Consider the following 16,311-nt stretch of genomic DNA (forward strand, 5'->3'; position numbering starts at 1 on the left):
CTTTTTATGTTGTGTGTGTGTGGGTGCAAACTGTTGAAATCTTTATTTAACATAGGTTGGTCCTCTGTATATAAACTAAAAATGAACCATAATGAAGAATGGGATGGGAGAGGGAGGAGGAAGTGGGACAGAAGTTGGGGTTGGAGGCCAGGTATGGGGTAAAGAACCACTATATTCCTAAAGTTGTACCTATGGAAAATGCATTCAATAAATAAAAGCTTTAAAAAAGAAAGCAAATTACAACCCCCCAAAAAACTGACCTCATAATCACACCTTCAAATAACATTTATTCTTATTCCTCCCACTTGCAGTAAAGTGTACCTTTGTAGAATTCCCAATTTCAGTAGGCAATGTAACTGTAAGTGCAGTTGCATATGCTGAGGATATAAACAGGCATCTTTCACACCATCCCCTCCAACTCCATCCATATAAAATTCAGTGTATAAGTGCTGCAAATTCTGCTCAAATACAGCTTTTTAATGTACTCAAATTCCTCCATTACCAATGTCACCATTGTGAAATACTACAAGAACATGCTAATTGTTTTTCCTGTATCATTCTGTGTTGTTATTTGCTCCCCCTAAATCTTTTTCCTATACTGTAGTCACAAAGGTCTTTACAAAATGTCTATTTGATCATTTCCTACCCCTGATTTAAAATCTTTAGTAGTTTTACTCTGCATCCTCAGACAATATTCTTCTTAGTAACCTTTCCACTCACACCAAAGTGGTTTTCTTGCAGTCCATTGGGTATACTAGGCTTATTCTTCAATCAGGCTGCTCCTTAAAGGAACATCCCTGAAAACTCACACTACTCTCTCCTACCTAAGTCACATTCATCCTTTTTTTTTCTAGCTTCAAATATTAATTTTTCAGGACAGCCTCTCAAACTTCTTAAATCACGATCTCACTTTTCTTTTGACATGTCCTTTTCTTTCATCACCTTCACGAATCTATAGTTTGTATGCATGTGTGTCTGGTGGACTTATATGTTTTCTCATTAGATGACAAGCTGATAAACTCCTTGAAGGTAGGGTCTTCCCACATTTGGTTCATCATTTTATCCTCAGCTCATAGCCCAGTACATGGCTAAATTATGTTATCTGCAAATAGCTGTTGAAATATGAATTATTTATTTTGTATTCAGAACATCATTAAAATGGAAAGAATTATATGATGTTGAGTTGGTAGAATCAGGTCATGTTCACTTACTATAATAATACATTTATCTGACTTTGAGATTCCCATTTGACTAAAAAAAATTGTCTACCAGATAAAACAGCTTATCTAAAATAAAATAGGGAAGACAAAACTAGATCACCAAAGGGTCTTTATCAAATGAATGATTAAGATTCTATCACAAATGATATCATTTCAATAAATGTCAGATGAATTTTTCCTTTCAGTGACTTCAATGCTAAGTTTATAGTTGGGATTAATTTTTGACCATCATTTTTATTATTAAAATAAGTTATAATTTAAAAAAGACAAAGAAAAGACTAAAATAGAAAATACTGAGCAGGACTCATTGCTATACATGAAACTAAATGAAGCTGCTTATACATTGTCAAGGAACCTTCCCATTTCTGAGCAGCAAAAGACTGCTTATAATTCTCTGTCTCTTGTTCAGGCTAAGCTTTGGGTATTTTCATGACTTTGATCAAGTTAATGGTTATAGTAAATATAAACTATAAGAATGAATGAAAGCTTTCCAATCTTTCTAAGCCTCTGTTTCTTTGTATAATTCAATCGATAAATCCCACACCGCAAGCTAAGCAGGATAACGCATATTACTTATTTCCTTGTAAATCATAGGTACCCAATAAGTAACTGTTATTTTAATTTTTAAAATATCCTACTTCCTTACCCCTTTTCCCTTTTTCTCATGATCCCAAAACAGGCAGAGGTTTTATAGCATAGGTTCAGGATACCAGAGACCTTCATTCCATAATTCAGTCACACCTTAGATCTACAAAGCAGTCTAGGAAACTAGGCTATTTAAATTTTTCTCTTTCTTAGGATACATCTGGTCATCCGGCAGTTTCTAACTTGTCCTCGCATTCCTTTTTACTTGCCCATGAGCATGAGTGTGTACACATACACTGAGAGCATTAGTTATAATATCCCACTAAGAGTAAAAATAAAACAAATTAACGACAAAAGAAAATCTTTTACCTCACCAGATTTTAAATGCTCCAAATATCCTTGCAAATATTCAAACAGTATTTTCTAAATTAAGCAAAATTTTATTTTTGCTTGTTAAGACTCCTTTGATTTTTTCTATAATTTCTCTTAGAGGTCTCTGATAGTATTTCGTTTATAGGTAAAATATGAAAGCCCTTAGTACTAAATTAGTTAAACTTGTCTCTGGTTGGTTGGTATCTCTTTTTCCCCTTAAGTTGCTGTAATTTTATTTTTTTCAGCCCAGGGAAACTTTAGCCACTAGCTAGTCACAGCTTACCATATTATCTTTCTGTGATGTTATTATTTTTAGTTGGAAAATTATTCCTTTCCAAGTAAATTAATATCATTTCACTTGAAATTATTTTTTATTACTTATATATTTCCTATAGAATGCAATTTTTTTTATTTTAAGTAGGTATTACTAACAAAAAATAAATACTCATAACAAGCTAGTCCAACTGAAATTCAGGTGTAGTTAAGTCAAGTTATGGACAAATGCAGAGGCATGCTGGGGCTGAAGCATCACTGAAACCCAGGTCTTACTTCCATTTTAGTATTCTATACATCACTCTGTACTGCATTATTAATATGTTTTATCAGTATCATTAATAATGTTACATCTTTGAAAATACTTGAAAATTATTACATCTTTGAAAATATAACAGTAACTTATTGTTTTTACATTTAAAGTTACAATAATGGAAAGAAGAGTGAATGAAATATAAACTATTGATTTCCATTTAGTACACTGAAGACATACAGGTTGGCTCATTAATACTGCACAATCATTCTTGGCATGGTGCTTGGGATATGTATTTCTTAAATAAATTATCATCAGAAAGAATGTAGTCCCTGAGTTGATAAAAGGTGAGGGTGTTAATGATGAAACAACAGATACTGTGGAATGCAATGTTGAATACAGCCTTTCAGCTGGGAAATTAGAAGCTTGAATTTTGCCCACATGGGTGAACATACCATTGAATGAGTTGTGTGATGGATGCTAGCATCATCAGTATAGTCTATAGCATTAGAGACTAATAACTTTCAATCTAAATTTAGTGCAGTACATGCAACTGCCACTGTTATGGCCAGAATCTAGTAATTTATTTTTAACTTGGGGTGTGACAGGCAGACTTATAAGACTGCCTCCCAATGACCAAAACCCCTGTATAATCCTCTCCCATAGCAATGATGGGATATCACTCTCCTGGTTAGGTTAGATCACATGGCACAGCTGACTTCAACAAGGGAGACTGTCCTTTGGTGGACCTGACATAACTAAGTGGTACCATAAAAGGGACAGAGCTCTTTCTGGTGAAAGGGGTTCAAACTCTTGGGGATTCTACATGGAGATTCTCCATCACTGTGTTTGAAAATGCAGAGTACCAACCTGCAAGGAATGCATTCAACTTTAGGTGCTAAGAGTAGTACCTGTCTGGCATCCAGCTAGAAAATGGGATCCTCAGCCCTTTAATGATGAAGACCTGAATTCAGTGATTAACCCAAATCCTTGAAATAGATATTTCCCCATAGCCTCCTGATAAGAATGCTGATCAGCTAACAAGACACCTTGAGACTGGGAAACTCATGACAACACAGAATTACTGACTGGGGGGGTGGGGGCACTATGGTGCAGCAGGTTAAGCTGCCTGCTTAGGACAACTGCATCCAATACTGTAGTGCTGCTTTGTGTCTGGTTGCTCCACTTCTCATCCAGGTCCCTGATAATGTGCCTGGGAAGCAGTGGATGATGACTCAAGTACTTGAGTTCCTGCCATCCAGGGGGGAGATGTGGATGGAGTTCCTGGTTCAACCATCACTGTTGTGGCCATTTGGGTAGTGAACCAATGAAAAGGAAATCTTTCAAATAAATAAAATAAATAAATCTTTAAAAGAATTATTGACCAGGTCGAGCATTTGGCTTAGCAGTTAGGATGCCAGTTAGGATGCCTGTGTACCATGTAAGAGTATGTGGGTCTGACACTTGTCTATGGCTCTAGATTCTAGTTTCCTGCTAATAATGCAGACCCTGTGAGGCAGTGGTGATGGCTTCAGTGGTTTGGTTCTTGTCACCCACATGAGAACTGGATTGAGTTCCTGACTTCTGGCTTTGGCCTAGCCTAGCCAAATTTTTGTGAGCACTGGGGAGTGAGCCAGCAGAAAGCAGGGCTCTCTCCTCTGTGTCAAACTTTGAGATTTTGTATATATAAAAATACACACACATAGAAAACTGATACATTATCATAACAAATATTATGATAGCCATTTTTATTACATTCTCACTGTTTCATTCCAACAAGTATTTACATGCAATTAGTAATTTATAAAGTTTACAAAGTGTTTCCACATATATACTTTTATGTAAGCCTCCTATCAAGTCAGTAAAAAGAGTATCCTTGAGGTCAATGTTGTAGCACAGTGGATGTGCCACCAGCACACAACCTAAAATGCCAGCATCCCATAGGGGAGTGCCAGTTCAAGTCCTACCTGCTCCACTTCTTTTTTCACCTCCCTGCTAATGCACCTGAGAAAGCAGAGGAAAATGGACCAAGTACTTGGGCCCCCACCCCACACCATGCGAGACCCAGATGTAGTTCCAGATTACTGGCTTCAGCCTGGTCCAGCATTGGTCCAGCATTGTTGTGCCCATCCGGGGAGTGACCAGCAGATGGAAGATCTTTCTCTGTCTCTCTCTGGCTCTCCCTTTCAAATAAATAAAATAAATCTTTAATAAAAGAATATCATTATTTTCCTCCCTACATTTCTATTTTATCTAATAGAGAGTTATATAAGGTAACTTTATTGTTCAAGATCACAGAGGTAGACAGAGAACTTATGCCTAAAATTTAAAACAAATCAAAGTATAATTAAGTACCAATGCTCTATAAAGTGTGAAACCAGGATTAGTATTAAACTTTTAAGATTTACCAGGGCTAGGGCTAAGAGGAGACAAATGAGGCATTCACCTTGAGCTCAATATTAAAGATAAGGGAGGACTGAAAGAAATCTCAGTATTCAAGAGACTGAAGCATATGGATGAGAGAGCCATCAGAACTTCAGTCATTCATTGGCAGCACGGCAACTGAAACTGCTGAGATGGTACTGGAGATAGCAGGCTTAAAGGCTTCTAATTAGTCCAAGTTGGACTGCATCAGAATCAGAATAAAAGTGAGTTAGTTTTCAACTACTGAAAGGCTAAGCTGTTGTCAGATGACTTCTGCTTGGGAAGAAATTACATTACTCAGTGAGGAACAGGATGGGTAGAGGGACAAGCACAGAGGAGAGTTAAGAGTTGATAAGAAGCTTTGAAATTAGTTATAACAACTAAATGATAATAAAACTAGCTTTATAACATAAGATTCCTTAGTCAAAGGTCAATGTTGTTGCTATTTAATATTCTACATTTTTAGATTTATTAACCCTGAAACATGGTCCCAATGTCACATGCTTAAGTAAATATTCATTGAAAAACATAAATATTTAATTTAGTAAAAAGTAAAATAAGGTAGAAATAATGAATCAATAATACATAATAAATAAAACAATAAATCAATAAGTCAAGACAGCATATTAGCATATTTACAAACAAGTGAGGTATTTCTGCATTCACTACATTAATGAATACAGTTTTTATATATAAAGTCCATTAGAATATCCTTATATTGAAAAAGTTTATGAATCCAGAGGGAAAAGCGCCCCATTTTATTTTTTAGGTCTACATGTGTACAAGGTAATATCATAACCACATTAGTAGCACATAGTATATCTACATTAGATTTTATAAATGCAAAAACCCAACTGGAATACTAACTGCTTAGCTATGTAGAAAGAACATAGAAATTGTACCTCTTTCAAAGAAAGGTAGCTTTCAAGAAATCACACTAATTTTTTTTCCATTTTTAAAAATCATAACTATCCACAGGCACAAATATGTAACAATGAGTAACACCTGAATATTGATTATTCTAATATTGCTCATTAATAATCTTCACTAAAAGATGAATTAGTCAACCAGTTAATATTCAGTTTAGTTTTCAAGCAGGAATTTCTTATTACTTGAAGTTACAAGAAATAATTTTAGGACTAAGAGTCTTTTGATACTGACAAGACAATGACAAGTTTTCATTCCTTTACCTCTCTAGGCAGCAAAATGGGGTGATTCTAAGGATCACCTCAAAAAATCAGGGGAGATATTTGTCCTAGCAGTTAAGACAACTGTTTCTCACATCAGAGTGCTTGGGTTCCAGTACTGGTTGTGCTCCCAATTCTAGTTTCTGACAAAGCAGACCCTGGGAGGCAGCAGGTGATGGCTCAAGTGGTTGGGTGCCTGCCATTTGTGTGAGAGACACAGACTGAGTTCCTGGCTCCTAGCATCTGAGGAGTCAACTAGAGAATGAGATCTTTCTCTCTCACTACCTCTTTTTCTCTCCCCCATCGTAAATATATAAGTAAATATTTTAAAAATCAATCACAGTATTTAAAAAAATTCAAATGGAGGATAACAAAAAGTTCTAATATAGATAAGTTACAGATAACAATATTAGAGTATGGAAGAACCAGAGAATTGCAATTCTGCTACCTGTAATGGCTTAATAAAAGAGTGTGATGATCCTGAGTGATTGCAATATCACTACAAAGGGGACAATACATGCTGTACATCTCCTAATTGAAGGATACAGCATCACTTCATCCTATAACTATTGAATATTATGATTCTTATCACCAGGTACATTCATCAGGTTATTATTCTTAAAATTTTTATTTATTGGGTTCAGTGTTGTAGCACAGTGGCTCAAGACAGCATCCCTTATCAGAGTGTAGGTTCAAGTCCCGAACCTATACCGCTCCCTGCTAATGCACTTGGGATGCAGCTGATGATGGCTCACTCATGTGGGAGACCCAAAGGGAGGTCTGAGCTCCTGGCTTCGACCTGGCCCAGCCCTGACAGCTATAGCCAATGGGGAATAAACCAGTGGGTGGAAGGTTTCTTTCCCTCTGCGTGTTTCCCTCTCTCTCACTCTGCCTTTCATATAAAAAGATTATTTATTTATTTGGGGGGGGGTCTGGGAATGGAGAATGTACCCATTCACTAGTTCACTCCTCCAATGCCCACAATGGCATAAAAAGGCCAGTGCTGGGACAGCCAAATCTGAGAGCTGGGAATTTAATCCAGGTCTCCCAAGTGGGTGTCAGAAGGCCAATTATTTGAACCATCACCATTGCCTTCTAGGGTCCACATTAGCAAGAAGCTAGAATCAGGAGTACCCATGTTTTCCAGTGTGGGATGTAGGCATCTTAAACTCATGGCCAAACACCTGCCACTGAGTTATTATTCAATTCCGCTACCCACAGTTTCAAAGACTGAGAATTTCTATGACAAAATGATTTTATTACATATAGATAGTGTAGATATGTATATATAGTGCTTTTAAATTTGAAAACCCAAGTAAATTAGAGTTTTAAACATATGAAATACTACATAATTCCAGCAAGAAATAGAAAATTTTAGTCAGACACTACAAACTGAAACTGTAGTTCAGCCCTAGTCACCCACAAAATTTTTCAGAGCTAGCCAGATTTGGAGGCCTGTTAAACCAAATGGTGAAGGAAAAAATAATTGGTTTATTAAATAAGTTATTTTTCTTGGCAAATGCCATTTTTATTCAATACTTTTAAAATGCAGATCTATGGCAACTTATAAATACATTTTCAGTGAGATTTCTTTTTTATTATTAAGTAAATTCTTACAACCCATTCAGAAAGATGGGACAAAACTCAACCATGTTAATGACTTCTCTTTCCTTGATAGAAAAACTAGATGAGGATATCCCAAGAAAAGAACACTTGAGCCAAGCTCACTCAGGGATATTCTAAATTAATTTACAGCATACCAGTATACCTAATAAAGTCATAATTGAAATGAAGAAATAGGGAAATAGGCTGTGGTCAAGGAACAAAATTGGAATTCAATCAATTAAAAGATAAAGTATGTGAACATATGCAGGAATAAAGAAAAAACAAAACTCTGGTCAAAATTTCAATAGTAGTTCATGGTAATAACATTTGGGAAACTTGCATTATAATGGAATTTCCACATCAGGAAATTGGCAGTCAACATATACAAGTGTGAAATGTTAGAAGCATTGCCAATAAAGTCCAGAGCACGAAAAAGTGGAGTGGTATCAATTCTGCTGGTCAGACATGGACTAGATTGCATAGCCAGTATATAGCCATACACAACAGGACCCAAATAAAAAGTTATTAAAAATGAAAAAGTAACATGATCCCCTAATGAAAAATTACAAAAGTGCTGACATCATAAAATACTCACATATACAAAGAACCTCAAATAGTTGGGAAGATCATTATTGCAAAATAAGTAATCTAGTCACACCAAATAATTAACACATGTAATATAAAATATACCATTTAAAATATTAGAAACATCCAAATGTATTTAAAATGAGTTAACAAAAATACACAGAATTTTTATTGAAACAAATATAAAAAAATTACTGATAGACTTAAGAAAAAGGTTTCCAAAATAAAGTATGTTTGCTCATGGGAAACAGAATATTGTACAGATGTCTATTTTCCTTAAATTATTTACAGATTTAGTGCCTTACCTGGTAGGTGTTGGTCTCCAGTCGGCAGAGAGGAAGTTGTTCACCATCTCACCATCTACAAGGAGTCAAGGTAAGATACTGTGTGAGTACTGAGGGTACCATCCACACTAGAAGAGGGGCCCCACAAAATCATACCCCTCCTGTCAATCTTGGGAGGTTCTAGGCATGTGTGCCTGGCTCAGGTGCCACCTTATTTCCTACTTGCGACTCTGATAGAAATGAGGCCTTTGGTCTGATGCTAGCTGACTCAGTTCAGGGATGGGGAAGAACTGATGAAAACACTGAGTTGTCTGAGAACCTTCCAAATGTAGGGGGAATCATAAAACCCTGACTTTGCTGTTGGGCTTGGAATCAGGTAACTCTGACTTCCTCTGCCTCACCAGAGTGGGGATAGAATGAGGCCTCGAGCTGAGAGTTACCAGAGGGAAGAGTTCTGGTACCCACAGTATCATGGTGAATATCCACGGGGACTATCAAGAACAGAAGTGGCAGCACAGATATTCACACTATTCTTCCCCAACCTGCCACAATGTCAACCTGGGACAGCCCCCAACAGTTAATCCTAGCATTCCTCTTGCAAATATATGAAATGCAAAGTTGTAATCTGAACAGGGCCACGTAAAGTCAACAGAGCGAGGAGTCAAAGCACTGGTCAGGGATAAAGTTTTTATCTTGAGCTAGAACTGACATGACAAGTTCTCAGAGAACAGAATTCCTTTCTGCTCCTGCCTTGTGGGTTCCTAAAAACAGTATCTTCAAGGGAACAAGCAGAAGTAGCCACTCTTAGGGCCAAGGTAGAATATCCCTATCAAGGCCATACACATTATCTCTTATTCCTGTTAACAATATTGCATCATCTATCTTCTACAGTAACCTCTTCATCAACTAAACTGTTGGCACTACTTCCTGCCATAAAAGGCCAAACTCATCATGCCTCGAGGTCAGAAGAGCAAGCTCCGTGCCCGTGAGAAACGCCGCCTGGCCCGTAGTGAGAACCAGAGTCTGGAGGGTGCTCAAGCCACTGCAGCAGCAGAAGAGGCTGACTCTGTGTATTCTCTCTTTGAGGGTATGCTCCAGAACATGTCTGTTGCTGAGACAGAGAGCCCTCCTCAGTCACCTCAGAGAGCCCCATACACCTCCAACACTACTGCAGCTTTTTCAGGCGCTACTCCTGATGAAGGTGTCAGAAGTCCAACCGTGGAAAGCCTAAATTTCTCACAAGGTACCGAGGGCATCCGCAAAGATCCTTTAAACAAGAAAGTGGTTTTGTTGGTGCAGTTCCTGCTGCAGAAGTATCAAAAGAAAGAGCCAATTACAAAGGCAGATATGCTAAAGTATGTTATCAAAAAGTACAAGGGCCACTTTGATGAGATCCTCAAAAGAACCTCTGAGCACTTGGAGCTGACCTTTGGTGTTGATTTAAAGGAAGTAGATCCCATAATGCATTGCTATACCCTTGTTAGCAAGCTAAACCTCACCTCTGATGGAATGATGAGTGAAGAGAGCATGCCCAAGACTGGCCTCCTGATGATTGTCCTGAGTGTGATCTTCATGAAAGGCAACTGTGCTCTTGAAGAGGAGATATGGGAAGTGTTGAATATGATGGGTGTGTATGCTGACAGAAGGCACTTCATCTATGGGGAACCTAGGAAGATCATCAATGAAGATCTAGTACAGCTAAAGTACCTAGAGTGTCAGCAGGTGCCCAATAGTGATCCTCCACGTTATGAATTCCTGTGGGGTCCGAGAGCCCATGCTGAAACCACCAAGATGAAAGTCTTGGAGTTTTTGGCCAAGATCCATGATGCTGTCCCTAGTGATTTTCCATTGTGGTATGAAGAGGCTTTGCGGGAAGAGGAAGAGAGAGCAAAAGCCAGAGTTGCAGCCTTGGCTCGTACTTCTGCCATGTTCAGCAACTAAGTGAAATCTAAGGTTTGTTCTTCAGTTTTCAGTAAAAAAAGTTCAGTGAATGTTCTAATGGTAGAGGGCCATGGTGGGGCTGAAGGAAGTAGTGTGTATAACCTTGGTGTTCCTGTGGAATACTGCTAACTTGGAGCTTTACCTTTCTTTTTTTTCTAGGCTATATTTCAAATGTTGAAGTCTGAGGACAGGTGTTTTCTTTGTGGAAGAAGGAGGCATCAACATTTTAAGTAGTAGATGGTCAGGCTGGGTATGGAGGGTATCTCTGAATTTTAGCTTTCTCTCTTTTCTGATATTATTTCTAACAATAGAAGGTTTCAGTAACTTCAGAATCTGTATTTATTAATTATATATGTTACACATTTATTGCTGTCTAAAAGGATTAACAGTAGATGTCTTGGTGTTTGTAAAACAAATTGGCAAACTTTATTTTGTATTTAGTGAACCAGAACAAGGAAACATAATAGTGAAATAGGTATTTCCTTCAAAATGTGAAAGGTTTTTCAGCAAAATTTTGGAGAAGAAACAGAATGGAAAAAAGTAAAAAATGTTCAGTTCTTGATTTCCTTATCCATTTTATGGTGTTCTACATAATAAAAGCTATTTGCATAGATTTACTTAGCTTACTACAAATTTTTAATAAAAATAAAATCTTTATGAAATAGAATTCATGCTCACTGGAGTATTTCAGGCATGGAAAGCCAAGACATTCTGGCAAAAAAAAAGGACCTAAATGAAAGATCTCTGTGAGTGAGATCCCAGTGGAAAGAACAGGTCTTCAAAGAAGGAGGTACCTTTCTCTGAAGGGAGGAGAGAACTTCCACTTTGGCTATGACCTTGTCTAAATAAGATAAGAGTGGGTGAACTCAAAAGGCTTCCATAGCCTTGGAAACTCATGACTGGAGCATAGGGAGATTACTGATGCCATAAACAGGAGTGTCAATTTGTAAAGTCAACAACAGGAGTCACTGTGCACTTACTCCTCATGTAGGATCTCTGTCCTTAATGTGCTGTACATTGAGATTTAATGCTATAACGAGTACTCAAACAGTATTTTTCACTTTGTGTTTCTATGTAGGTGCAAACTGTTGAAATCTTTACTTAATGTATACTAAGCTGATCTTCTGTATAGAAAGAAAATTGAAAATGAATCTTGATAAGAGTGGAAGGGGAGAGAGAGCAGGAAAGGGGAGGGTTGTGGGTGGGAGGGAAGTTATTGGAGGGAGCCAATGTAATCCATAAGCTGTACTTTGGAAATCTATATTCATTAAATAAAAGTTAAAAAAAAAGAATTCATGCTCACTGGCTCATTCCTTCCCCACATATTAACTGAAAAACTGCTCTTTAAAAGTCAGTTTGTTGTAAATCAAATTAGGGTAAAAAGTGTCCATTCCCTGCTTAGAATTTTACAGTCAAGGGGCAGTGATCTTCTCAGGAAGACTGAAATATCACATATAACCTAAAGGACAAGTAAAAAAGAGTGGGTATGGAGATAAGATGGGCATCAGTTGTACAAAGTGAGGGAGAAAATGTTTGTCTGAAAAAATAAGGTGAAAATTCCAAGAAGAAAGGCTTTTTGAGATTTTGAAAAACTATGGGTCCCTCAGTGGGATATACAGTTAGTCCTCCTTATCAATGGATTTCATATCAATGATTACATTAACAGGTTGAAGCTGTTTGGGAAAACACATCTGTACTGAACACATGCAGACACTGTTCATTATCATTACATAAAAATACAATGAAGCTATTTACAAAGCAGTATAAGAAACATAGGTGTGATTTAAAGCACATAGGAGAAGGTGCACAGGTTATACATAAGTATTATACCATTTTATATAAGGCACTTGGGCACCTATGGATTTTGGTATCCACAGGGAGTCTTAGAATCACTACCCCACATATGAAGAGATAACTATTTCTTTTTTAAGATTTCATTTATTTGAAAGGCAGAGAGACAGAGGGAGAGAATGAGAGATGGAGGGAGGGAAGGAGGGAGAAGGAAAGAATGGAGTGCTCTTCCATCCAAAAATGGCCGCAACAGCCAGGGCTGGACCAGGCTGAGGTCAGGAACCAGGAACTCCATATGGGTCTCCCACACTAGTAGCAGGGGCCCAAGCACTTAGGATCACTTAGGTTATCCTCCACTGTCTTCTCAGGCACATCCACAGGGATACAGAATTGCAAGCAGAGCGAATGGGACTCAAACTGGCACTTTGATATGAAATTGAAGTCTGATTTCTGATTTTGCAATGGAATATACTAGTTTTTTTTGGGGGGGGGTAGATATAACTGAAATCCAATAAAGGGCTGTGTAAACAGCCCAAATATTTTCATTAGGATTGTAAAGAAGTATGTTATTTAAGGCCAGCCCCTGAATGAATACTCTGATGGTGACCTTACCTAAGACAGTCAAGACTTTTATCTGTGTTCTACTCCCCAAGGAAAGCTTATTGTACCTAATGGCATGTATAAAAGTATCCTGCATGTTCAGTCACATTGAGGTTTGCAGAAGTCTTAAGATTATGTTCATGCAAAAACAGAAAGGAACACATTCTCAACCCACTGAGACCCAATGAACCCTCCCTGCTGAGATTTTACAAGGTCTTTTTTGAAAAGTCAATCTGATGCTCTATTTGTAAGCACCTATCATGGAGGAGGATGGCAAAATGTTTCAGAATTTCAAGACAGGTTTGGTTCCTTCGAAACCCAAATAAATGAGAAGAGTAGTTTTCACAACAAACTCTAAAAGTTGCTCTTTTTTCGAATATCCATAATGTAACAGTCTATGGGAGATACTAGAAATTTTTATCCACAGTGTCTTGCTGTCCTTTCTAGGCTCATAGCAAGTCCACACTGCCCAGTCCACCTGCAGGTATGAAGGATCGTGTGATTGTCCTTGCCACTAGAATATGAGCCACAGAGAGTCCATTGTGACATGCCGAGCTACACACTGGAAGCAGCTGGGATCCCTGAATCACTGTCAGTAGAGATCCCTGCCTACCCAAATCAGTGTTTATATGTATGAGAAATTAATTTTATTGCATATTTGCCTACTGTATCAGGTGGCATTTACTTTATCTCATTAACACACAGCTACTATTTCTGTGATATACTTAAATACTTTAATTACAAAGGGAATAGCACATACTCATACATTCTTATTGTAAACTAAGAACACAGAGATATTACAATCTTCCCCTGCCATGGTTTGGTCGGTTTGTCCTCCAATGGTTCATGTGTTTGAAATTTAATCCTTAGTGTGCAATGTGGAATCTTTAAGAGGTAGAATCTATTAGAAGTGGTTAAGTCGTTAGGGTTACTGCCTTAGAAGGGGTCAACACAGGAAGGGACTTCAAAAAGTTCGTAAGAAAATGCAAATAAAAGATAAGGTTATTTTGATGAAAAAATACTTTTTAAAATCCATACATCAAAAGGGTCTTCAAGGAACTGGTGCTGTGGCATAGTGGGCTGAACCTCTACCTGTGGCACTGGCATCCCATACAGGTGCCGGTTCAAGTCCAAGCTGCTCCTCTTCTGATCCAGCTCTCTACCTATGGTCTGGGAAAGCACTGGAATATGGCCCAAGTGCTTAGGCCCCTGCATCCACGTGGGAGGCCAGGAAGAAGCTCCTGGATCCAGGCTTGGATTGCCCCAGCTCTGGCCATTGGGGCCATTTGTGGAGTAAACCAGTGGTTGGAAGACCTCTTGCTCTACCTCTCCCTCTGTAACTCTGCCTCTCAAATGAACAAATTAAAAAAAAAAGCAGGGTCTTCAAGATATCCAAGTGCGTGGATCCTTGTCCCCTAAATGGGAGACCCTGATGGAGTTCCAAACTCCTGAATTTTGCCTCACTCAGACATGGCCATTGTGGACATTTGGGGAGTGAACCAGTGGATACACGTTATCTCTATGTCTCTCCCTCTCTAACTCCACCTTTTGAATAAATAAGTATTTTTTTAAAGTAGGGTCTTGAAAAAGTTTATGGAAAATTCATATTATGAGAAAAACGGATTTCAAATATCTTTTGTACCAAATTAAAAAAAAAAAAAAGATTTATTTCTTGAAAAGCAAACAAAGTCACAGAGGAGAGACAGTTATTTTCCATCCTCTGGTTCACTCTCCAAATGGCTTCAACAGCCAGGGGAGGCCAGGCCAAAGTCAGGAGCGTGGAACTCCTTCTGTATCTCCCTCATGGGTGGCAGAGGTTCAAGAATTTGGACATCCTCCACTGCTTTCCCAGGAATATTAGCATGGAGCTGGATCAGAAGTGGAGCAGCCAGGAGTAGGACTGGCGCTCATATGGGGTGCTGGCATTGCAGGCAGTTTCTTAACCTGCTACATTATAATACCGGCCCCTGCACCAAAATAAACTTGTCTTTTAATTCCACTTTCTAATAATTATTTTAAATACTGTCATTCTGGAGACAGTAGATTTAAATGACACTATAGCCCAAATGGATCTAACAGACATCTACAGAACTTTTCATCCTACACATAAAGCATTTACATTCTTCACAGCAGTACATGAAACCTTCTCTAGGATTGACCACATACTAGGCCATAAAGCAAGTCTCAGCAAATTCAAAAGAATTAGAATCATACCATGCAGCTTCTCAGACCATAAAGGAATGAAGTTGGAAATTAGCAACTCAGGAATCCCTAGAGCATACGCAAACACATGGAGATTGAACAACATGCTCCTGAATGAACAATGGGTCATTCAAGAAATCAAAAGAGAAATCAAAAACTTTCTGGAAGTAAATGAGGATAACAGCACAACATACCAAAACTTATGGGACGCAGCAAAAGCAGTGTTAAGAGAAAGTTTATATCAATAGATGCCTACATCAAGAAATTGGAAAGGCACCAAATAAATGAGCTTTCAATGCATCTCAAGGATCTAGAAAATCTGCAGCAAACCAGACCCAAATCTAGTAGAAGAGAAATAATTAAAATCAGAGAAGAAATCAACAGGATTGAATCCAAAAAAAATTACAAAAAATCAGCCAAACGAGGAGCTGGTTTTTTGAAAAAATAAACAAAATTGACACCCCATTGGCCCAACTAACTAAAAAAAGAAGAGAAAAGACCCAAATCAATAAAATCAGAGATGAAAAAGGAAACGTAACAACAGACACCAAAGAAATAAAAAGAATCATCAGAAATTACTACAAGGACCTGTATGCCAGCAAACAGGGAAACCTATCAGAAATGGATAGATTCCTGGACACATGCAACCTACCTAAATTGAACCAGGAAGACATCGAAAACCTAAACAGACCCATAACTGAGACAGAAATTGAAACAGTAATAAAGGCCCTCCCAACAAAGAAAAGCCCAGGACCAGATGGATTCACTGCTGAATTCTACCAGACATTTAAAGAAGAACTAACTCCAATTCTTCTCAAACTATTCAGAACAATTGAAGAAGAGGGAATCCTCCCAAATTCTTTCTATGAAGCCAGCATCACCTTAATTCCTAAGCCGGAAAAAGATGCAGCATTGAAAGAGAATTACAGACCAATTTCCCTGATGAACATAGACGCAAAAATCCTCAACAAAATTCTGGGCAATTGAAT

At 37.9% G+C, this 16,311-nt stretch overlaps 2 protein-coding genes across 5 annotated transcripts in view; one reads left to right on the forward strand and one right to left on the reverse strand.

The window, feature by feature from the left end:
• The window catches only part of LOC149119556 (uncharacterized), a 101,514-nt gene that overhangs the window by 62,046 nt on the left and 23,157 nt on the right, over positions 1–16,311 (reverse strand). For 3 of the 4 annotated variants that reach the window (XM_089324943.1, XM_089324944.1, XM_089324946.1), the window contains exon 2: positions 8,810–8,864. In XM_089324943.1, coding sequence (XP_089181069.1) covers positions 8,810–8,864 — 55 coding nt within the window. Of the gene's footprint in view, positions 1–4,449; positions 4,887–8,809; positions 8,865–16,311 lie in introns of those variants that run through there. The other variant, XM_089324942.1, reaches the window with a different exon arrangement.
• Positions 9,684–11,906, forward strand: LOC100347182 (melanoma-associated antigen B18). Its single transcript, XM_051827661.3, has 2 exons — positions 9,684–10,741; positions 10,889–11,906. The coding sequence occupies exon 1, from the start codon at positions 9,740–9,742 to the stop codon at positions 10,727–10,729; it is 990 nt and encodes a 329-aa protein (XP_051683621.3). The 5' UTR covers positions 9,684–9,739; the 3' UTR covers positions 10,730–10,741; positions 10,889–11,906.

Source organism: Oryctolagus cuniculus, chromosome X, assembly GCF_051225735.1.
Source record: "Oryctolagus cuniculus isolate XC-2025 breed Fujian yellow rabbit chromosome X, ASM5122573v1, whole genome shotgun sequence".
In the NCBI taxonomy this organism is placed as follows: domain Eukaryota; kingdom Metazoa; phylum Chordata; class Mammalia; order Lagomorpha; family Leporidae; genus Oryctolagus; species Oryctolagus cuniculus.

What these genes read in the sequence shown, in the direction of transcription:
- LOC100347182 (XM_051827661.3), top strand. Translation starts at nt 9,740, where the DNA reads ATGCCTCGAGGTCAGAAGAGCAAGCTCCGTGCCCGTGAGAAACGCCGC.